The sequence below is a fragment of the Empidonax traillii genome, unplaced genomic scaffold, assembly GCF_003031625.1.
Source record: "Empidonax traillii isolate 1590-97213 ecotype Southwest subspecies unplaced genomic scaffold, ASM303162v1 scaffold240:size1935192, whole genome shotgun sequence".
Taxonomy (NCBI): Eukaryota; Metazoa; Chordata; class Aves; order Passeriformes; family Tyrannidae; genus Empidonax; species Empidonax traillii.
This window is the reverse complement of record NW_020955433.1, coordinates 970646-995584: the sequence shown is the minus strand read 5'-3', so window position 1 is coordinate 995584 and position 24939 is coordinate 970646. Positions and strand designations below refer to the sequence as shown.

General features: G+C 37.4%; 1 protein-coding gene across 15 annotated transcripts in view; it reads right to left on the bottom strand.

Annotated features, from left to right (window-relative positions):
- TBC1D1 (TBC1 domain family member 1) overlaps positions 1-24939 on the bottom strand; it is a 106254-nt gene that overhangs the window by 21330 nt on the left and 59985 nt on the right. For 8 of the 15 annotated variants that reach the window (XM_027888516.1, XM_027888511.1, XM_027888513.1 and 5 more), the window contains 8 exons: positions 23750-23841; positions 22048-22158; positions 19389-19517; positions 17305-17391; positions 15329-15618; positions 13514-13642; positions 11108-11227; positions 9814-9953 (listed from right to left, as the gene is read on the bottom strand). In XM_027888516.1, the coding sequence (XP_027744317.1) occupies positions 9814-9953; positions 11108-11227; positions 13514-13642; positions 15329-15618; positions 17305-17391; positions 19389-19517; positions 22048-22158; positions 23750-23841 (1098 nt within the window). Of the gene's footprint in view, positions 1-1966; positions 2087-9813; positions 9954-11107; positions 11228-13513; positions 13643-15328; positions 15619-17304; positions 17392-19388; positions 19518-22047; positions 22159-23749; positions 23842-24939 lie in introns of those variants that run through there. The other 7 variants (XM_027888521.1, XM_027888520.1, XM_027888523.1 and 4 more) reach the window with 5 other exon arrangements.

Below are 24939 nucleotides of genomic sequence, written 5' to 3'. Positions count from 1 at the left end.
CTGAGCTATACATGCAAGAAAATGCTTTAAAGTTAGTACAACAAAAAACATTCCCCAGACTCTCCAGCCAAGGACAAGTACATCTGTGCATGCTATTTCAAACAGGGGAATTCCTGAAGCAATTATTCTGTTTGTAGCTCAGTGGTCCATTTCTTTATGACTGCCTAGCACAGTGATAAAGATTTTGAATTAAACACACACACATCATCTCATCTCTTCAAAACTAACAAATAGGAAGGTTTTCACCTCTTCAAGTTCTGCTCAGAATGCCACTATATATTGTCTCACACTGTTCTTATGCAGCTATTCTTTCCTTGTTTATTTGAAGGCACTCCCACAACTTAGCTCAGATGACTAAGAATGGAAATGTTCACAGCTGTTGGCTTCTGCATTTCTAAGTTTTGCCACTGTCAATCTTTTCCTCTCAGACTCAGAGAGAAGTAGGGTGGGTCCACATACCAGCTGTTTCCTAATACAACATTTATTTGCTTATCACCACAGTTAAAGTCACAGGCTACAATAAACATATAAAAATAAATGCAAAATTTTCAGCTAGCAGAGCCGTTTAAACCTTTACAATATAAGTGTGGATACTCATACTTCTTGTATCTATAGCACTTCAAAGAACAACAAACATCACGGGAATGGGAATTAGGCAAAGGTCAAACATTTGACACGTTAATTGCCATCACTATTTGTTAAAAAGAAAGTAGGAAAAACTGACAGGTGCACTCAGAAATACAGCTGGTTATGGAAAATATAATATAAAAAGGCAACTGTATTATATTCCTTAAGAGAAACTCCAAAACATTAAGTTTTTTTTCTTTACAGTAAGTGGAAAGACTTCTCTGGGGTAAGAACCTCCAATTATAACAGAGATTTAGGTAAATGTCAGCAAGTAGAGAAGGTACACACACTCAATAATTCTCAACTTATATTGACAATGAAAGGAAAATTATTTTTATTTGACTTCTGGTTTTGATGTTATTTTTTATGCACATACTGTACCGTCAGCAGTGTTCTGTACATTTTTATGTAGAATTTCTACATATAGTAGCTTTGATCCCAATTTTCCTTAGTGCATATTATGTAAGATTTAAAGAAAATGTTCTAAAGGATAATGCTGGTAGAAATCCCTTAATTTCCTTGGATAAAATAGTAAACTTAAAGAAATAAAAAGACAATCTTCAAGGGAAGTTTTCATTTCCTCTAAGGCTGCACAAAATAATGACACCGTAAGAAAGAGGAATCAACAAAAATGGTCCCCAAACATCAATGCAAAAGGTAAAAGTGATCCAGATAGGAAAACCCTTATCTACTGTACACTATCTGTGGTCTACTTATGTCTTAAATTCAGGTTCCTTCTCATAGCATGCAACACAGAATGCATGCGTATCTTGGGGAAAACAAATCTCATCCTACATATTCTCTCAGTGGTTTATGAATCTCTTTTAGATTCAGATGTGTCTTCTGTTTTTTTGGATGTATATATGCACATATGTTAGAAAATAAGAGACTATGTACTGATACAGTTTATGACTACCTACTTGCAAAAAACCCCCCAAAATTAAAAAAAAAAAACCAGGCTGGCAAAACACATGCAAGCAAATGGATTAAATACACCTAGAATCTTCCAGCCTTCAATGTACATGCCCTGCCTCCTCAGTACAAATTTTATGGAATGGTTTTAAAATACCAAATTAACAAGTTTATCAGAGATGTTACTCACTTATAGTCCTCCATTGATCAATCTGTGGCAACACCTGCACTGCTGTAAAGAATTAATTACTGAAGCAGGTCCTGCTTCAGGAACGGTCCTGCTTCCATTTAGGCTGAAAATTTCTTGTCTGTTACTGACTAACCTGATAAGATCAGTATTCATTAAAAGAAATAATAATTAAGGCTATAAAAGAAAACAGAAAGGTTAAAATTCTATAAGATTAGGAATTATCATTATCAACGCTACCTCTAATTCCTCTGTGAAGAGTACTATGCTTGATTTTGCCTTCCAGATGGCAGTTCCTTTTCTATCTTTTCTTTTTCTTCTTATCACTTGTGGACATTTGTCAGAAAGTCTAAAGTCTACTCTGATAAAATGCAACACATTCAAAACCTGCCTTCCCTCCCATCTGCGTGCTGGCATGAGGCAGGATTTACAGAATGCAGAATGAACCTGTTTAACTGCTCAGGTGGCCTGCCGGAACTCTGGAGAGTTGCATCAGCTGTTTGGCTGGTCAAGAAGGGGGGATGGTGGAATGTGAATCCCTCAAAGCAAAGTAAAAACCCAGACATTCGACAAGTCAACACTAACCCATATCCATGAATGCACCCAGCTTCCAGATCCAGAACAGACAAGAGCAGAAATACTGTAACAAGAAACTGAGTACTGCATTGTTATGCAAAACCCAATCTGGAGGATAGCAGAGAAAGCAAGGGTAAAGAGAAGCGCAGTTCAACTGAAGGTAACTAGGAGTTCACATTCCACTGAACCAAACAGCCATGAGTTAAAACCCAAGCAATGTGCAGCCTTCAGAACTTTTATGAGATTAATAAGTGCACTTAAACAGGATCTTAACACTTCAGCACACACTGAAAGACTGCTTCCCTGTTCACTTGCCAACCTTTTGTTGACTCCTATTCCACATTTGACCTGTACCCCTTCCCTTCCTTTCCTGCAGCTTCCCTATAAAATTCTACCATTGTACATGTACTCCTACACGGCAACTGCACTTCTATTCTTTAAGGTTCAGGATTTAGCATGTTGTCTCAATAACTATTAATATATTTTATACATATGCAGGTTATTTTCCATTTGAGGTTCATATTTGGACTACCCTTCAGACCTACTCTTCTGCATAATGCAATCCTACAAGTCTATGGGTCCAAATGAAGTATTCCTTGAGAAACAGTGCACTTCATTTGGGAAAGCCAGGAGTTTTCCTGGGCTTGTGAGAACTTCTGCAAGGTAATGAACTGCAGATGACACTGCTCATGAACCAGGTGGAAATGTACCAGAGCATCCATACGTACCTCACGATGCCTCAGAGCACACTCAAAAGCACTCCTCTTACGCTTTCACCACTTATAATACCCATGAAAACAACAAGGCCAATGGAAACAATGGATTGAGGTGGAATTTGCTTAGATCCATCCATTCATTTATGAAGCTGCTGGCTTCACATGGCAGTGCTTCAATCCTAAGGTGCAGAGTATCCCAACACTCCAAAAGCATCAGCAGATGCATTACACAAAATTCTTATGTGCAAAGATATATACAAAGCAAAGTACAAAAGATAATGAACAAAGCGTCATGATATATTGCTACCAGGGACCACACTAAAGAGTTTGTACATGAAAAGCTGATGAATGACTGCAGTAGTAATTAAAACAGATAATATCTGACTGGTAAGGATATGAACAGGGAAATTTAATTTGTAAATGACTAGGGAAAAATAATTTATCAAATATTTTTTTATTCTTATTCAGTCAACCTCAATATTAAACGAGGCTTTCCAAAAACAAGAAAGAAAAAAGGAAACCCACTAAGAGAAACCACAGAGAGTAAAAAAACAATAGAAGTGACAAACCCACCTAAAAGCCTATATTTTAAAAACATTCTTTCAGAAGAACTTAGCCTAACCAACCTCAACTACCAAAAACTAGGTGATAAGATTCATCTTTGACTAGAACTGCAACACTTCAAGTAGAAAGGAAGGGCTAATAAGGAGGAGGCTCAACAGTAATGCATTAGTCCCATCCTCTTGGGAGCCCCCGGTGGTCCAGGGGAAAATACACTGCACTGTCACTGCAGAGACCTGGGTTCGATTCCCGGTCAGGAACACTCCCCGGGCAGATGGAGCTCGTTAGCCCATAAGGCAATCCATCTACGTCCTGAGGACCTCGCTGCCACCGTCCAAGCGTGCTTGGCCCCGGCAGACGAACCTCAGGATTAAAGGGTGGGCTCAGTTCTGCGCACACTGTGTCTCACCTAAAAAATCCAATGCGCAGGCTGGAAGGTGGAAAGACCTTCCCTGGTTCTTCGTTCGCGAAGAGACTGGCCATTTTAGTCCCATCCTCACCATGGAGTTGCTTTTGCACATGGCCCTCTACATGCTCTGTTTACCAGTCACATCTGCTCTCCACAGTTAAAAAGCCAGGCAAGATTTGGTACCAATGTGGACAGAAGAATCCATTAAGCATTTTATTTACCGCATTACATTATTTTTCTTTGTTGCATTTCAAACTTTACAAAATTCAGCTCAGCCATCAAACAAGAGAACCCTCCCAGTCACGTAAGATTCAACTGCCAAAAGAAAATACATCAACAACATCCTTAGTTCTCTTCAGATCTTCCATTCAGGTAGAGCAATACCTTCTTTCATATGTAGTACAGAATTGAAGAGGAACTGCAAACTTCTATAACCAAGGATATAATAGTCCTATTATTTTACAGAGATGTCTGGAATATTTAACTTCATAACCAAATGCGATAACATGACCAGAAGCCTTCTGTTACCACAAAGGTTCAAATATAGAATCACAAGAAGCAACAAGCTCTCCTAGTCTGATGTACACCTTAAAGCAATGGTTGAATGAGGAATTCTTGAATAACTGTGTATTTCAATACTGCCTTTCAATACTTTCAAATCTGATTAAAATCAGATCTGAAAGGTTTTGTTTGTTTGTTTGTTTTTAAAAATTCAAGAACGTCTTAAAAAAATAAGCACTATCTCCAAATTAATTCCATTTACTAACATTATCAAGCCCTGAGAAATGAATGCCCCAGTATCTCCATGGGCACAGAAGCCATCAAATATTAAACATGTACTTACTGGTTACAGCCAAGCTCCTATTCTGCAAATCGAGATTATGAGCATATATTTGCTCTGAAAGGAACAGAACTGAGTAATCACTTCTAACCAACTGGATTTATTACAGGATTAAAAAAACTAGTAATTAGTTAATAATAATTTTGTTACCAAGAGCACCATTACAACAGTATTGGCAAATACATTACAAATAATTTACACCCCATAAATTAGCAGAGAGTGCTAAAGTAACAATTTACAGTACTTGCAATACTACGACAAAATGATTAAAAAATTTTTTGCTTAAATAATCAAGAGATATAACCCTCACCACAAAGCACATAAACAGATAGGTAGGTGCTAACTACAGCTGGTTTCAAGAATAGCAGTTATTCAAATCCAAACCGTTCTCCAACACTTAGGAGTGCTGAAATTGGATACCTCTGTCAGAGACCGAAACTAAATTAATTTTAATTAATGATACAAGTCCATTTTTTCCGTACAGAGATAATTGCACTTTCTAAAATAATTCTTTTTTCTGCAAGTAAAGCTGTAAAATATTATGAAGTTCTTTTGGCTAAAGTTCCTTCTTTTTTCACCTGAATCTATCTTCTGACTACTGCTAAGTAATACCAAGTGTCTCATTCCTCTGAATTGCAATTTCTTTCACTGTTCAACAGGTAACTCCATTGCTCACTGCCCACTTCAAAACAAATCACCCATTCTACAATCTAAAACTGACACAGCTGCTACCAAAATCTTCCCGTCTGCTTCCAACACATCTCCCTCAGCAAGAAAGCTCTGACAAACACCATCACTTTCCCACCATGTACTTCAAAAACTATTCACACGCCCTTTAAATCTACCACTTGACTCTGCTGGGAGTTTCTGACGATGTGCAAACCAGTTCTCTTACTATGACAAATTTTGAACTGTTAGTATGTGAAAATTGTAGTGAAAATCAACCACTGCACAGAGATTTGTAGATGCTGAATAAATGTACGTGAATATCTTGCTGTCCTGCAGTGCAAGGTGAAGTTTCATAATCAGTCTACACTGATTTAGTCAGTCTACACTGCTCTTACACTGCTCCTAAGCAGGGTAAGAGCACCCACCCTCACCTTTCGGACACCTGTCCCTTCCTGCTCTAGTGCTCGTGTAAGACTGAGTGGAGCTAGAAAACTGATACAATTGAAAATTGTGGGATTTGAGTGTCTCCATACTTCAGCTGATTTAAAATGATTACTGAGTTGTTAGATTCACCTTTTTATCAGTGATCAGAGAACTAAAGAGTCCTAGACGATTTGCATAGCCAAAGAATGTGGCTCTTCTTAGAATGACGCTACAGAAGTAGGAACATCTGAATGAAAGTAAGGTAGAGAGGTATAAAGGTAAAAATCAAATAACTGCAGACAGTAAGCAGGAGTGACAGAGCTTTATAAAAAAACAAAACAAAACAAAAAACCCCACCAAAAAAAACCTAAAAAAGAGTAATGAAAACCTTATTTCAAAAGAAATACAGTATTAGAACAGATCAAAATGTGATTCATTCTGTGAGTGACCTCTGCTCTCCTTTTTCCATCTTTCCACTTTTCAGGACTCAACACTCATTACGCTCCCACAAATACATAAAGAAGAAAAATATCCGAGGACAAGACACTGTGTCTCAAGGTGGCAGTGAGAGAAACGCTGCCCCCTGGTGCTCCACACCACTTGCAGCATCACTGCCATTCCATGGGAAGTGGCTAACAGCAGACGAGGTTGGATAATTTGAACTGTAGCTTGCCACATTAGAACTAGCATAATTTAGCACTCCATCCCCCAGCTATCAGCTGTAAAGCATTAAAAGTCTCTACAGATGATTTCACCTATGTGGACAGTCCTTTTTAGATCTTCAAACTGGAGATCACCCTCACCAGAGATCTCCTGGCTGTCTTGCCAGGCAGCAAATTGCATAATAGTTCTCTGATGTGCTTTATTGTGAAGTTATGTACAGAAGCAGGGAAAAACAGCAGGGGGAGGGGAAAGTGGCAGCACCAACAAGCAGGAGGTGGCCAGGGAAGGGCCTGTATGTGGGACACTGTTCCTATAACAACCTAAAGTAACTGTCTCTGTATGAGGCTTTCTGTTGCCTCAGAGTGCTCACCTTGTTGAGCATGCCTGCATTAATACAGTCATCAGGCAAGGCAAGAATCTCAACTGGCACGAAAAAATGATTTTCCAATGTATGTATCTATATGCAATATTTTTCTTTAATTCTACTGATTTAGGACTGTTTTTCATTTACTCCTGAACTAGTAAAAAATTAACACCCTCCTTCATGTATAGTAACACTCTCCTTCATTTTAAGTAATGGTGTCTGCAAAACAAACAGCGTGCTCTCCGCCTGGTAATACGTGATGCAAGCCCCAAAACACAGCCAGCAACCATTTTTCTCCAGCTGAGCAACAGGAAATGAAGTGTAACTTGAACTATTTATGAGCACTTCCTGAAGGAGTAAAGGATCCAGAAGTGCAAGACAGTGGGACTCCAAGTGCTGTTTGGGCTGTTTGAGCTTCATGTGGGAATTCAGGACATTAGAAATTTCTCAAGTTCAGAACCTGGAAAGAGTAAGCTCAAAATTTCTGCAAAAGCTATGTACCGGTGGTGCATCTTCTTTTCCTTTTTTTCTTTAAACTTTTAGTAAACACACCTTCATATCCTGCTGTGTTAACTACACAGAGAGCAGCAATGAACACGAGATTCAGCTCACCTCACCTGCCTATACAAATAGAATCACAAATGTCAGAGTCCAAGTTTTCCCGTGACTATAAAGCTTAAAGTTGTCTCTATCTCTTGTGACAGCTTACACATGCATATTTACTCATTACAAACCAAAGAAGTTACAACCACAGAGCCGTTTCATTTTGTTGACAGTGCCTGCCCACACGTGGTCAAAGCAATGCATAGTTCAGGCATACTGGCGGATTTTACATTTAGTGCAAAGTTTAGTAAAGCAGCCTAGGCTAAACCTGAAAAACTATCATCTCTGACTCACAGAGATCTGGGTCTTTTGGTTGACTTACTATCTTTTAAACCACTCTTTAGTTTTTTTCCTTACTGCTCTCCTGCACAGTACTCCCAAGTGGGGTGTTGGCTACTTCACTCAAATGGAAATCTGGGCAGTGGAGTCAGAGTCTATAAAGGGATGATGATCATAGATGTTCTTATTTCCCTCTCTTCATGCTTACTTCTGCAGAACATGACAAACTATTGTATCTTTAAAACCTTCTTTGCCCTCTGTCTGATTTGGCTGAACTTGATCTTTTGGTGATACATCAGCTGTTCATACAAATTAAAGGAAATCAGTATAAAAAGAGCAAGAAGGACTTAAAACAAAAAAGGTGATATGAAAGAAAAGCGAGATGATGAATGATAGGTAGTTACTAGAGATGTTACTTAGTTAACTGTGCTGGTGAGTCCAATGTAAAACTAGCTCTCTTAAAGGCTGCAAAGACTGGATAATGAGCGAGTATCCATTACTATCAGATATGTTCCAGGAGATGCAGAAACCTCCAAATGGAAAACCCCAGTATTCAGTATAAATAATTTTTAAAAGCCTCAAACCCTAATACTTAGTTTTCTCCTTCTGTTCATAAACTGATTATGTGCACTGAAACAAATACAGAAAAAGAAAATGAGTGAAGACCAAATATTTTAAATTGCTCCTCCTAATAATAGCACATCCTGTTTTCCATTTTGGTCACACTTGTTTCTCCAACTATTCTGCTTACCCAGCTGTAGGTTGTTAAGATTTTATCTTGCAGCTATTATGTCTCAGAGGAAATGCTTGGATAGGCAATTTAGGTGTTTTTTTTCCCCCCCCCATTTAATATGGGAAGGTTTTGTGGCTTTCAAAAACAAGTAAGACTATTTCCAGTCACAAAGAGATGCATCCAACCTGTAAAAACAGTAGTTTTACAGAACAGCTGAGGTTGAACAGGCCCTTCACATGCCTTTAAGTATGAGAGCATTTCACGTGTGAGTTTACACAACATGCTCTTGAGACCACTTCACTTTGAAGTGCACTAAATTTGAGAGGCACCTGTGTCCATATACAGCTTACCTCACTGTCAGTCAAATTATGTTGCAAGCAGTGCATTAATGGCAGAAACAATTCTGTTTTGTGCCGTGTCCAGCTAATCAAGGCCTCACTTAAAGACGCAAGAAAAACATTTTAGTGACATTAGGATAGTTACTTTTTACTGCATTTACTATCATGTACTGTTCCTTCCTGTTTACTAACACTTTTTCTTATTTCTTATACAGTCAAAAGTTAGAGCTTGCAGAGCTCACGCTATGAAATTCAAACTTTACTGAGCCAGAGACCATTACCTACAAGTTTTTGTCAGGCATTCTTGGCCTCACATGTGCTGTACTATTTGTCTTACATAAAGTAGGATGCATAAAATGATGCCCCTGCATGCTCATGTGCAGTGATTTTCCTCTGGTCTGTGGTTCTTCATCTCTAAAGAATTTCAGGAAATAAATATGAGAACAGTGGATAACTATAACTCAAGTGGCAAATGTCACAGACTGGAGCAGCACACATGAGGACAAATTCAGTCTGGTATACAGAACTCAACTGAGGTCATAAAAGAAATCTAATTCCTTCTGCTAGGCTTGGATTTATCTATTACGTACTTCTATACTGCAACACGGAAAGATGAAATAGAAGCATCATCTTTTCTTCACAGCAATACTCGGTGATACATTTTTTCCCCCAGAACTCATTAAAATAGTACTGGCTAATTAATAGGACACAATAGGAACAATGTTACACACAGAGCTGAGAAGTAAAAATTGAACAGCTGATGAGCTTGGCACGACCTAAAGGCAGGTGGGAAACTGCGATGGTTCCAACACAATACAAGACAAATATGCCCACTCAGTAGACAAAATGATTCATGTTTCACAGACTACATACAGTAATCAGTTCATGGGAGCAAATAAACACAGACTTTACCATCGTATCGGCTGGGAGAATCACACGCCTTCTGAGGGGTTGCCACTCGCAGGAATATCTGCTGCCTCCACGAATGCCGTCGAGTCCTTACAGGGCTGTCTGCATCAGCAGCCTGCTGGCTGTGCTTGGATTCGTAGTCGCTAAAATTGCAGAACACAAGAGAGCTGGTGAATAGGTTACCTGAATCTGCTAGTAGCAGTGACACAGTCTGCAGTGAATATAGTAACATGAACCACCACCAAAGCAGCGCAGTGTGCTGTGCACATGCTGTGGCAAGCTCTTAGTGTTAGGTAGGTGAAGCTTGCTTGTGGCAGCGGGCTTGTACAACACTACAAACATCAATGAGGTTCACAAATAGGGGCTGGCAGCTCTGTGCAATCTGCTTTCCCCAGTTTTAATTCATTTTCAGTTTTCTTTGCAGCAGTGTATTAATCACAACATATTAAAGACACATATACAATAATGTAGCTGTACTATTATGCTATTTACATGCCATCCACAAAATCTAGCCAGTTTCAGAGAGACACACAGACTTGCTGATGCCTTTTATCAGCACACATCAAGGGGCTTTATAAACACCAATTAAACTTTCAACCTTCTGTGAACCAGGTATGCAATATATTCCTTCCCAACACGGATTTAGAACAAAACTTTTAACTTTTGTGTTCACAAGTCTACCTCTGAAATAAGCAACAAACTTAGTAACAGTGTCCGGGAACCTTAGGTATTACTCCTTTGATGTAATCCACACACTCTATACAGAGGCTTTTATTCAGAATATTAAATGAAAAAGTGAAGAGCAGCATTGTTTTTCTATCCTCCTAACAATTTTCACCTGTTACAACTCGAAACTATTCACTGATTTATTCCAGCCATTGGCTAAATGGTTGCATGTCTTTGTTGAAGCTGAAAGGGGGAAGTGAAATTCAAGTACCCGGGCAGGAGCATTTTACAGGTCATCTTCTCGTCTCAGTTTGAGGACACCAACACTGCTCAGGATGAATCATGTATATTCCCTTAACTGAAAACTGTCATTTGTCAGGACTAATCACAGGAGTACACAGATGGAAGTTGTGTGACCCTTGCAACATCAAAAATGCCTAAGTTCCGCAATGTTACTGGGAAAGCAATCTGGGATAGCTTCATCCTTTTGACAGCAATTACACGCAGAATACACATACATGAACTGTCGCACAAATCATGTTTTGCAAGTGCAAGAAGCATTTGAAATATTTCAGGCAACGAAACCTTTGAAAATACAGTTTTACCTCCAGGCTTCAAGAAAGAACCCTACCTTGTTGTGCTCCTAAAGTCAGAGGTGTTATTTTCATCTACAGGAGCCAGAAATTTTAAGAAATTTGGCACAGAAGAGGAAGAATGAAGCTTTTTCCTTAAGGCAGTACGGTACGACATGCTGAGAGTGCAGTTGGGAAAAGTATAGTTTAGAACAAAGAAGTATAAATCCACAGAATAAAAATAATATACATTTCTAAGTTTCAAACGAAAACCAGCTAAATCCTGAAGGCCTGAATACCAGCCAAAGTCAAAACTGAAACTGCTAACAAAGTGCTACTTTGAAATACATATTTGTTTGGGAAAACTAAAGTGTTCCAATATATATAAATGTACTTCCAGTAAAGTTATTATTATTTGCTATGTCCCAAGATTTTAGTACATGTTTCAAATAAATGTCTTTAATCTATTAAGAAGCAATGCCAACTTTATCATTGGACATTTACTTAAATATCAGTTTCCATGACTGACTAAGTTTGGGGGAAAAGGTTAGGAAAAGCTGACAGTGACAATCTTTGTACTGGCAAATGAAAAATAAGACTTCGGCAAAAATCACTTTGTAAAGCATTAACAGGGTTTTATTCAGACAAGCTTGGAACTTTTTATTTAAAAGCTGAGCCTTCTGACTAATCATTCAGGCTTGTGGCTCTATTTATGCAACAGACAGGAGTACTAATCAAATTTCATCAACAGTCTTCTGGTCTTTTAACATAACCAGTCCCAAACATACTCAGGAGAAGATTAATAGAAGGAAATAAGAACAACTCAGATAATGAAAAGTTTTTGCATAGAAAACTACTTGGCTGATGACACTAGAAGACCTTTCCTCAGAAGAGTACACAAACCAGAAGAATTTACTCCTGGAAAAGTAATTTTAAGAAAGAATTGCTTCTAATAAAGCATAATGATATATCCGGATGGCCTTCAGCTCTGTTTCCTGAAGATGTGAATGGAATGGGGGGGGGATACTCTGGGATAGTCACTAGTATGAAATGAAGCAGGTTCTTCAGTAGGTGGTACAGAGATAAATATAAGGCTGTAGCATGGTGTGCCCTGCACATAGGGTTCACTTACAATCCCAGTATAAATCCATCACAATTACATGGTAATTCCACTTCCAGAATACAATCAACTTGGGAAGCTTGACTGTATTGATTTAAACTCATTAACCCATTTGATGTCCCTATCAATTTCCATTTCCAGTCTTGTTGCTTAGATATTCAATATGGTATATCCTTAAATGACAGGGAAGGGTAAGGAGAAGTTGCATGTGTGTGTACAGAATCATTAACAAATCTACTAGGAAAAATTTACTTTTGAGAAGTTAACCTTCAGAATTAAAGTAAGTCTTACTAAATTGAAAAGTGTATCAGGGCCATATTCTGCCCTGAGCTATATCATACTTCTGAGTTAAAGTTAAATTAAGGGATGCTAGTTAGTACTCAGCAAATACAACTGAAGAAACTGGTGAAACAGGGTTCTCAGTTGACTATTTTCCTAGGTTCAGAAAAATCAGCACCTTGGAGAAACAAGAAACTTTCACCCAAGAACAAAAATGAACAATAAACAGCAACAGAAATAAAAATTGCTTGCCAATGGCCAGTGACTGTTGGCAGGACTTCCAAGGACATCTGGTTTCAGTAGCTTTTTGAGCTATAAGCAGTTTTAGCTCAAGGGGTTAAGAAGGGGTTTCACAGTTCAAGATTTTTAGGGAGCTACGTAATTTCAGATTCTCAGGGAAATGAAGTGCTAAATGTCCTTTTCTCAACGTTCTTTATATGTATTTTAATTCTCCAAAAGGAGGCACAGAAAAGTATAATTTGACAGTGCTGAAAGTAACCAAGACAAATATGTAAGCTGATGGGTTGAGGTTTTTTTTGGTCTTGGGTTTTTGTTTTATGAGGAGTGGGGGTGGTGGTGGGGATTGTTCATGGGGGTTTTTTTTGTATTGGCTCTCCATAGTCCTGCTACTTCTTGCCCCATTCAGTTAACTTGGTCAACTTGCCTTTAGCGTCAGGCACAAAGTAATATTAATACGTGTTACCATGAACAAAGCAGAACAGAACCGAATGATTCAGGAAGGACAGAGTGAGCTCAGGCTCTTGGCAACTTATCCCTCACACAATTTAAGGAGTGCTGCTGTCTGCTGCATAACAACAAATTGCTTTGGAGCAACTGGCTCTAGAGAGCGAGCCAGCGTCTGAAAGAATTTTATTGATTAAAACAACAAATTATGTAATTAGCTACAATATTCAGTAGTGGAGCACTTAAAGGGTTCCCTCTCCCATAAAAATCTACCAACCTTTAGTCTATAATAAATTATCTTAATTATTTATGCTATAGAATTTCATACTTATGACATGGTAAAAGAAACCGTACCCCAAACTATTTGTAGGTGCTAGCTCACCTTTTCTGTGCAAAATGCCCACTTTGTTCTCCACTTGAATTATGCCTTAGATATTTAAAAAAGTTGGGTGAAGAGGCTGAGGGATTAAGACGAGCTAGAGGAGGAGAACGTGCAAGATGACCAGAAGAACTTTTAGATTCGTCGACAAATTCGTTCAAACCATATAGCAGTATTCCAACCAGAGTGATGGAGTTGAGGTAGCACAAAGAAGAAAAGAGTAAGAAGGGAAAGAAAGGAGAAAAAAGAAGTGAAATTCCTTCTCTAATCTTTGAACAATACCTGGCGTATATAAATGAGACATTTCCTATTTTCACAGTTAATGCAGTAACTTAAGAACACAAACAAGCAAAATACCAAATAGACATTTACAGGCTTCATTTCAGCATATCACTAAATTAAAATGAAAAAAACACCTGGCACTAATGGTCCCATTTATTTTGCCTTATATGTGCTTCCCCTTGATTTCTGTGATGAAGTCAGGCATATGATTAAGTGTTCCAATGGATAAGAAGTGAAATGCTACAGGAGGAACTGAATTCATTTCTACTGTGAAAATAATTTATGAATTGAGGTAAGCTGTTCAAAAACACTCATAAAACAGTCAAGATTTTTAAAAATCTGTAATTCTAGTGATTTTTAAAAACTTTAGGTATACTTGTAAGTTTTCCATTTCCTCTGTTTCTGTACATTTGCTATGAAATGGAAGCAACAGCGACTTCTTTTGGGTTTGAGTTATGTGAGGGAGCAAGCACACTCAGCTTGTACTAAAAATCACATGACCAAACCCAAATAGAAATAACCAAGAAATGAAAAATATACTTAATTTCTAGCTGCATTCCTATAATAAGGTACAAGCAGCTACAAGCATCAGGGCAGCTCTTGTGAAGGTAACAGACAAACAACAAGTCCTAAACTGCACTAGAATAACATTCTAGTACTTTAAAATTAGAAAGGTTCAAAAAAGGGGCAAAGAGGCAAGGCAGTTTATGTTCTCGTTCAAAGACTGTAATTCTCTTTTTTTCACTGTCATCACCCATTTAAGGCATGTTCGCTTACTGCCCTGCCTCCTGCAGGAAAAAATGAGGTGGAGCACATACAGATTTCCTACTTACTTGTGTAAATGAGTAGTGTGGGCAGTAAAACAGAAGCCTACAGACAGAAATGTTTCCACAGTAATTGGAAAAAGCTAGATAGAAGGGTGGGAGAAAACTGACATGAAGTTAGGAGTGGACTAGAGATGCAGAGGCACCCACTGAAGGAGGATAGCCTGAAGAATGTTAGCCTTAAGGCAAGCAATAGCTTGTTTTTGTGAGTTAAATCTAGATATGCTCATTGAAAAGCTAGACAGGAGCCTCAGTTCTACCAATAACTAGGCAATTTACGTCAGTTTTGTGTGCTATTTCAAAGTCACTCATGAATTCACCAACAAGTACGGTTTTCAGGATCACAAAGGCTACCACATTTTTCTCTCTAAATAGACCACAAGAAGTAGCATTTATTTATACTGCTCACAGATCAAAAAGCCAAGAATTAATGCTTGCACAAATATAACCGAACCCCTTAGGAGCACTCCTATTGTGCTTGCAAGTAGTTTTGTGACATATACTGTGGAACTACACATCCCATTTCTTCTCTTCTCTGTGGAGAAAACAGGGCTAAAAGTCTTTTTAAACAGAATACCAACAAACCTCCAAGGAGTGACACACCACTGCAATACATTTCTTATCCATTAAGAGGACATACCTGGTATGCAATCATCATCCCCAAGTATGCCCTCAACAAATGAAATCATAGCCTGCTTTTAGGAAGTCTTACTTTCTTTTGTGAGGAGTCTCTGTGCTCACTGAGTGATACCTCATAAGTTTCCTCTGAGGAACAGACGGTGATGTTTCAACAGGTACCAGAGATTCCTGGCTTTCTGTTGGCAAATGGCTTAGCGTGTTTGCTCGCCTCCGAAAGCTTTGCTGAGGTAATGTAACAGACTGATCAACAGGAGAATCCTCTGTGACACTGAAGAGATCACCCACTGATCCACTGGTCTTGACAGTGCCTCCTGTAGGAAGCGTAGGAAGTCTGTCTTTCTCCTTTTCACACAACGGTGGTTCCTAGCAGCGCAAGAAATAAGGTTATCAATATGTGGGTTTAGAATCCAGCTTTGACGTTGCATTAGCATGTCATTATTCACATCCCACAGAGACCGGCTTCAAACATGCACATTTTTATCAAGATAGCTCAGAGAAAGATGTTTGATGTTTTATGCCTTCGTTATTCATCATTTATGTCAACAAAGAAGAGTCTTTATTTTCCAGAGAAAAAGTAATTTTGAGAGTAATTGTATTTTATAGTATGTTCATTAAGCTCAGAAGAAATGGATCTATCCTCAAAACAAAAGGATCAGGGTTTGGCTAACAGTAAAAAGGGTGGCATTGCAGAGTACTGGATATTTAGTATGCCATCTAACAGTTCCTCTTGTCTAGCTGAAGATTCATACAAAGAACTTAATCCTAGGACTAGATGCCTGTTTCAGTCCCAAACCATGCATTTTCTTCATTCCTCACCTTGTGTGTTTCTGGCAGTCAGCCATTCTTTCAAAAACGTAAGCAGAAAGAACAGACTCTTCGATTACATGAAGTCAGGAGTCTGCAGGTGGTCAGGCATTACAGGAGAACCAATAGCTGTATATCAGGTCTGCGGAGTTCTATGCTGCCTCCAGATAAGAAGACTGGCTTCTTCTATGCTGTTTGTTTGTATTGTTTTATACAGACTAAAAGCTTTCTAACCACACAAAGGGGGAAATTACTCCAATTCTTATTTATGTTTCTTATGAATGCAATCCTGCATTCATCATATGTAGTTTCAGGGCTAAAACCAGCCAGATTAGCACGGCCAGTATGGTAATTACAGTATTTGGTTTCGCTGCACATTGTTGCAGTATCCAGATGATGTATATAATATTTTATTTCACAAATACACACTCACTTATTCAAACAAAATGTACATTATATACACTACAAGGCATTTGTAATTCAAATGGAAACTCAATTGTACTTCTCTTGTTTATACCATAGGGGACAGAATGAAAAGCCTGAAGGCAACTTGAAACTTTTGGAGAACAGAAACAGATTTACTATGAGTCCCATCTTGCCAAAAAGTATGGAAATCTCTAGTGAAACTCTACAGATAACAGCATCTTACACATCACCATTGTGTTGCCATGTGACTACTATTCTTTGCCTGAATCTTTATTACCAGAGTAAACTGATAATTTGTTCAAGTTGTCCCTCAGAGGACTTGCACACATTCTAACATTACATACATGAAAAATTATTTGAATAATCAACTTGCAAATTCTAAAAAACTTGAATATTGCTTCAGGCTGGGGAAAAAAAAAAAGAGAAAAGAATGGAAAGGCAGTGGTTGATCCAAGAAGCTGCCTGCAGTGAGTGCAGCCCTGTCACTCTCAGAGGGACTCAGCACAGGAATAAAGACACATTCTTTGGATCAGCAAGCAGCAGCACGATTCTTATAGATAGGAAGAAAAGGACATACCTATCCTCCCTACTCTGTGATATTGTTTTATCATACTGTTTGGCTGTTCTGGGGTTTCTTTCTTTTCACACACAATCAGGTAACTTGTCTACTGCCAAAAACCAATCAAAAAAAATGCAAGATATTAGAACACAACAGTTATATGAGCATTTCACATCTGATCAATTGTTTCAGAACAACTAATATTATAGTCTATTATCTGAAGTTTCTAAGTATGTACAATTATCCCAGGCTTTACTCACTTTATTTGTGCTGCTTAAGGTACTGGACATGGAGCTGTCCAAATCCACAGAACCAGAACTATCCAATGGACCTCTGGCTTTACTGCCCTGTAGAGATAAAGCACACCAGCAGTTAAGATTATGATATATGGGGCATATGAAAAAGAGATTTGTGTTGCATAGTCAGAATCTGTAATTTTCAGACAGTATCAAATTTAATTTCCAAAAATGCCTAAGAATATCCTCTGTCCTTAAGGGAAACAGAAGCTTCCTTCAGGACAGCCTCTGACAACTTAAAGGATCCTGTAGAATTAAGGAATTCTCATTGGCAATTATATGCTTTTCCTTCTGTATTAGGTACTTCTTACAAACAAACAGAGAAATGAAAAGGACGTCTATGACAAAGGACTAAACCCGTACAAATTTAATGCACAGCAAAACAATGTCTGGTATTATCATTTCAGTGCCTGCAAGTCAGAAAGCATATATACTTCTGTATAATTTGTTCAACAATATCTTTGCATAATTTGACTAATGTTTTTATGTAAACAAGAAAAATATAAAGAAACCTACTGATGGATTCTTATATGCTATCACAACTACGGAACTTCTATCTTCCTCATCTTAAGTGGTATCACTTTTTAATGTTCTGATGTTATGGCTTATGTTCTCTTTGAACTATTATTCCAGGTGAAACATAAAGTATTATCATTATTCACAACAGTGACTATTCTCTCTTTGAAGTTCGGTCACAACTTCTGGCTTCAGATCTGATCAAAATCAAGAATTTCCATCAAAAACAGCAATGACAGTGAAAATGCAACCAATATACAACTGTGCTTATGTGAAGACAAGCTTATGCCACTCAATACAAATTGGCAAAAATGAGAATAGTTAATGTAACAGCACCAACATTATGTCTCATATCCGAAACACACATGCAGCAGGATTTTATGGGGGTGAATTCTAAAAATGCTGTCTGGAAATTAATGAGGAGAGATATTAAACTAAAAATCCTTTCTATATGCATAATTATGACAGGGAGACCACGCTTTTGCCATTATTTGTTTTATGGAACAGGTTAGATATGATGTCTGAAATTAGCTTTGAAAACCTCATTTTGTCACTAAAAGTTGCATGTCTGTGAGCCAATAAATTAGACTAGATATTGCTTCCATATAACTTTTTGCTGATAACAAATGAGAATATCCAATTTCTGTTCCTGAATATTTGTTGTTTAGCATTCTGTTACAACTCTTTTTCTTTTTAAGGGAGAAGGATTGGTTTTTTAAATCCTTTGTCAGGCAGAAGTCTTTCCAAGTCTATTTCCTCAGACTTTTCCTATTAGATGCAAAACAAAAAATATTTGAATGAGAAGACACTCTGTAGGTTTAGATAGTGCTTAAACTTGACATCTGATTTAATTTCATAACTGCCGCTGTATACGTTCAGCAGGTAATTTCAGCTATCTGTTTATCATAAACAGATTTTCGTTTACCCGTTATTTTCCCAACATGATTTCTTGGGAACCACTATCACACAGGTGCTTAAGTTTTTCCCACTGATCAGTATTTCCATACGCTGTTTACAGAGAATTTTAGCTGAGGTAATATTGCATAAATGCCTTTATATTCTTAGTGTCATCTGAAGTTCTTTACATTCCTTGCCTTCAAATAATCTATGGCATTTAAAAGTTCAGATGCCCCATTATTCATTAGTCCTGTGTCACTAATAAATACTATCTCATTAGGAATGCTTACAATTATAATTACTTTTTAAATTTCCTACATCCAAAAGAGAAATAAAACAATCATCTCTTTTTTTTTAAAAAGTCCTCATGCTCAACTTTATATTAATTTTTTGAAATACATACACTATTTCTTATCTAGGAATCAGTTCACTTCATCCAGGACTTGGTATTCTCTCTATCAAAGCCCTGCTTTGTCCTGTCTTCTCCTAATATGTACACTCAAATATCTTTGTCACTGTGCCTTTAATAACTTCTGGGCTACAGCCTGGAAGAATAACAAATATGACTTTTCTATCATTCAAATAAATAAAGCTATGACTTTATGTTCAAAGACAATAAACATGAAGATACTTACACGTGATAAAATACTTTCAAATGATTCTGTCAGAGACCTTTTTGCTTTGTTCTTTAACATATCTAATCTGAATCTTGGAGCACTGCTGGACACCTCATTTACAGCATTCTCAGCAGGAGGTTGTGAAGTCTGCAAACAGAAATGCAAAATGCTCAACAGCATGGAGCAGAATCTTAGCGAACAAGCTGAAGACTTCTGAATCAATACTTTCTTCTGGTGTCCTTGGCTTTTCATGCCTTTTTCTCTACTGATACTTATACCGAAGTTTAACAAACTATCTTAACATTAGACCAGGAAATCTCTTAAAGGGAAATGTGTTGAGTGTACTAGCACGCCTCAGAAGAACTGGCATTTTGACAGGAATTTATAGCTCTGTTGACAGTTTTTCTTTAATGCCAATGCACAATCGTACAAATTCTGAATGTTTAAGTGTAACAGATTAGAGATTTCTGATGGATTCCCTTTTCTTCAACTAAGAAATTAATCAAAATTGATGAAGCTCCTAATTAACTGGAACTCTCAAACATCTCCATTGGGGCTTTCTAAGGGCCAGGAAAATGTGTAACAACCAAGCTCTTCTATAGATTTCACCAGTAGAAACTTTTCCACCTTAAAGCTAACAATCAAGAATTTTACTTCTTAAATAAATATTTCAGTCAATTTTTAGTGCTGGTGAAGACAAATGTAGGAAATAGAAAAACGATACTATGATGCACATATTACCATCCAAACCCAACACCTGCAGTAGAAAAATCAGAGCTTGGTTTTCAATGATATTTTTGGGGGTTCACCTTCAGGTTGCCTCTGTATTTATCCCTAATTTCAGAGATCTGAAAGTTTGATCTATGCAATTACTACTACTTGGGCAGCTGAATAGCATATTATCACCATCACCGAATAGCCCTGCCTTCATATAATTATAAACTATGATATTTCCAGTATGACAAAGGTACAGGCTTCTGCATTTTCTTTTTACCTTCCCTCATCTTATCCTCAAAGGGCAAATTAGATGCCACTTACAATTATGTTCTAATGAAAAGACACTTCTTGAGAAATGTTTTTGTTAAATAAGATCCATGTATGACTATCATATTTAATTTTTTCCCCTCCCCTGATTTAGATATTAAAAAAAAAAAAAAAAGGCGATTATGAAAAGAATGGAAGCGAACACCTATGCAGAAAAGAAGGAAACAGGGATACCAGGGTGTCATGGGTTGATGATTGCTGAGACAAATAACACTGCAAGAGTAGGCATTCAAAGGTATCTGCTATTACACAGCTCTGGAGATTAATTATCAGAGTAAATATAAAATGTTATACTGAGACAAATGATGGACTGATGGCAAGTCAGCTCTGTTCTTAAAGCATTGGCATCTTTGCAAGTGTCAGATTAACTAATTTTGGTTCCAGGAACTAAGAGAACAGACTGAGGCAGGCCTTAAGAATTTTCAAATCACACTGAAGACACACTAATCTATCTTGCTTTGTATATCCCTATTTCCAAGCTGTTTGTGAATGACAACTATTTGATAATATTTGGCATTAGACTACATAAAAATATTTCAGGTATGATGATAGAGGGCTTCAGACAATGCTTCTTTCTTTTATGCCATAACTGCAATACTTTTTTCTTAAAAGTCTGTTCCTGGTGAGATACCCAAGACAATAAATCAGAGAACAAAAGTTTTCTTCCTGTTTACTCAGGGAGGTCAATAATTAGCTGGTAAATCATAAAAGGAGAAGAGATTAACTAAGTGAACAAATAGCAAATGCAGATTTGCTGCTACTTCCCTAATTTCTTCACAGGTCTAATTACTCTCCACACATTAATTTGCTATTTTATATCACCAATGGCCAATAGTGGCCATCACAATGGAATTACCAGCCAGCAACAAAGGGGCAGCCAAGATTTTTAAAAGGATCAAATAATTGGAAATGAAAGTTTCCAGAGATTGGGGGTCTATCCTTTTTTAAATACAGACCACCTTGAGGTGTTTCAAGTTAATTAGTCACAAACCAAGGCATCCAAAATCACTAATCTCTTTTGGAAAATCTTAACTGTGCTCTATAAATTGCCTTAAGCAGTGCTGATGGGACCTTATGCTGTTTAGAAGGTAGCTCAGCTTTTTGGAAATGGATGAGAGCCTGTGCTGGAGTTTCTGCAGTGGTTCTCCTCAGCTCCTCCTCCTTGAGGCCACTTCAAAGGGTCATTTGCACACAAGAAATAGCTTCCAGCTCTTGAGTAAATGTCATAGGCATTTACCAAGGATCATATCCAATGTGTTGTCAGTATACTGACTTACACTGTCAATGGGATGGCAAATGCCACAGATCAGCTGAGAGCAATCAAATTCCTTATATATTCTCTAACATACACTGAATTTTCATTGCAGTGAGAAGAAAAACAAATTAGTAAACTACCTTGACTGCATCTCTGTTTCCTAGGCTTGAAATCAAACTGTACCAGGGACCTAAAGTCTGAGATTTTTTTTTGGTGCATGACAATAGCCTATGAATCACAAGGAAATTCAGTGTTCACCACTGCTCAACACTTTCAAGTTTCAAAATGCCAGTGATGGAAATTTATTTTTGGAAAGATACGGAAAGTTTTTTTTTACTGGCTCCTCCTTATATGAACTAAACCCAAATGTTTACTTACCTGTTTTGCTTCTCCAACATGAACATGGTCCTTCTGTTTTTCTTCATACATGTTTCTCAGAATAGAGATAACCAACTCATTCTCTTTTTGATCATTTCTTGGTCTTAATTTCTTTAATTGAAAACACCACAAGCACAGTAATTACACATTTGTATAATAGTTAGCAAATATTTATTCTTTTCATTTTGTCACCGTTCATCTATCGTCAGGGTAACACGTTTAGTCTGGTTAATGCTACTACTCCAGTCCACCAGAGGACACCAGTGTCCCAGGCAAAGCACCAGTACAGCCAGAGAAACACCTCACCTCACTTCATACATGACAGAATTAACACGAAAACCAAAGGACAACTGTAAAGGTATTAAACTGCCACAAGCAAATAAAGGCTTAAAAAAAATATGTTTGCCAATTTGCTTTTGATATGAAGAAAACCAAAACACTGTAGTTCTGAGTTTGTGGCACAAATGAAGTAGTGTCCTACAGCTATGATGCACAACCCTTCTCCTAGGAATCCTTCTCATTAGACATTTAATTTAGGGGAAATAACATAGGTATTTTCGAAATGAGTGCACAAGGTGAACATATTTGTCCCTAGTGCATTCTATTTAGATCTGAAAGTCTTTTTAAAACAATTTATTAAAGAATTTAGTCCCAGAAACCTAACTTTTGAAATGCATATGCTGTTTTAAGCCTACTGATGTAATGCAGAAGATACAATATGAATTAGCGTATGCCAAGCACATTAGCATATTAGATTGATAAAAACACCAGTTATCTAAAAATGCAAATCGTGGTTACAATACATGGATCTGTAGGAATACAATAACTACAGTTTCAGTCAGTCCAGCTGAAAAAGTTAGCTGAAAGAGATGGGCAGGAGAGATGTACTTTACCCTTTGGTTTTACCAAGTTAATCGTTTGCAGACCAGAAGCAATTAACAGTTTCCTGGTACTACCAGAGGCTTTAGATTGTGTGCAGAACACTACAAGGCAACAGTGCTGCCAGCTGCTGGATACTAAGAAATTACTTAGCTCATGGAATCAGCCCCACAGAGTAACTTCCAAATTTGGTACTGAGTGATAAACTGCCACATGGACACACACAAAGAGTCTGAAATGACTCAGGAGAGGAAGGAAACATTATTGTAAATAGTCTGCAATTTCCTAATATTCAGTAGAGTGGCAATCCCAGTGATGTTTCCTACAATACACATCATCTGTCTTAAATCCAGCTATGCTTTCTTCTGTCCTAAAATAGATTTAATTAAGAAGATAGAAAGTTTAATTTTTTTAGTTAGTTTGACAAGTATTAAGATCTAGGATAAATTTTAGGTAAGAAATTTTCTGATCTTGGAACATTACCATAATTTATTTTTGTCAAACTAACAGTATGAATATCCTCACAGTACAAGCCTTCATCCACAAAAAAATGTGTGCAGTTTTACTCAGTGAGAAGGCAACATCTTCATGGAAAGCAAGCAGTATTAGTGGAAAAGAAAAATGAGTAAAAAAGTAATTTTCATCAAAAAAACAAGGTTTTAACAGCTCTACAAAAACAGTGACATTGAAATTAAAGCTCAAGGTGATTAACACTATTAAATAATAAATAAATCAGAAAAAATGAAAATAGCTTTTGTGTTTCACACTGATGTTAGCAAAAACCTCAATTGCTTTAAAATCTTCTAGGAAACAAAGAGCTTACCTGAACCTCTTCAAAAACAGAGGCCTGTTCCTGGTTATTTAGTGTTGTTAGATGCTTTTGTAGTTCTAGTTTAGTCTTAGAAGGGTGCAACCCTACCAAGAGGAAAAAAAAAAGAACAAATTACAGGGTCAATTTTATCAGAATTAATCAATCACATAAATATGCCCACAATTTAAGCCAAAGCTTGTCAGTTATTTGAGCTGACCCATTGAACGATTTCATAACAGGGCATTAGAAGGAACTCTAGGTTCATTTAAAGCTACTACTGAAGTCATGCCTTTAAAATGAGGGACATGAACCTTGCAATGAGGAGATTTACTGAGCACAGACCAGGATTATACTCTTAGCTGAAGATTCCATCATCACACAAGATAAAATAAACCCACAATATACTGCATTTTAGCAGACTGCTTTGTTAGTGTTTTATGCAGTGCTGCTTGGATTTTGTTTATGGTATGAATATAATTCCCTTCTATTTTCTCTGATTTGTATGCCTTGGTCTCTACTGAAAAAGAGTAAATTAATTGCATGTCAGTGAAGTTCTTGCTTTGCCTCTTGCTGAAAATATTTACTGACAGTCTAAAGCAGACTTCACTTTCATTCAGATTACATTTTCTGCTCTCATCCTGGATTAAATTCCTTTCCTCTATTTTCTGTGAAAAAAACAGCAAACCACTAACAGTACTGTGTACTTCAGTTTCTGATCGTGGCATACCTCCCCCAGAATCAGACCATATGATTAACCAGATGGCATGATTGTAGATATTAAGAATCTTTACCTTTGAGACACTTCCAAAAAATCATAGCTAGCTGAACACCAAAACAGAGTGAAAGTAGTTTTGGAAGTTCTCCAGTTTCATCAAATTAATACTACATAGGTTTTAGTTCAACAAGCTACTGTCATGTGATCTGACAAGCTGCTGTTGCCCTTTACTTACCCCAGACATTGCTTAAATGAACAAAATCTAACTGTGAAATCTGCTGAAATGCAAAGAGGTTTTTTTATGGCATGAACTTGTGTTCTGGGGAGCAACTACAATTCTAATTGCTGCATTTTCATGAAGGTGCATAGATCAACACCACAAACACATGTATTAAAAGCATATTGTTCAGTTCACATTTCGTGGTAACATAATGCCAGTATCTAAGCAGGTCATAGCTATTGCAGCATCTATCCTTCAGAGGTTCCT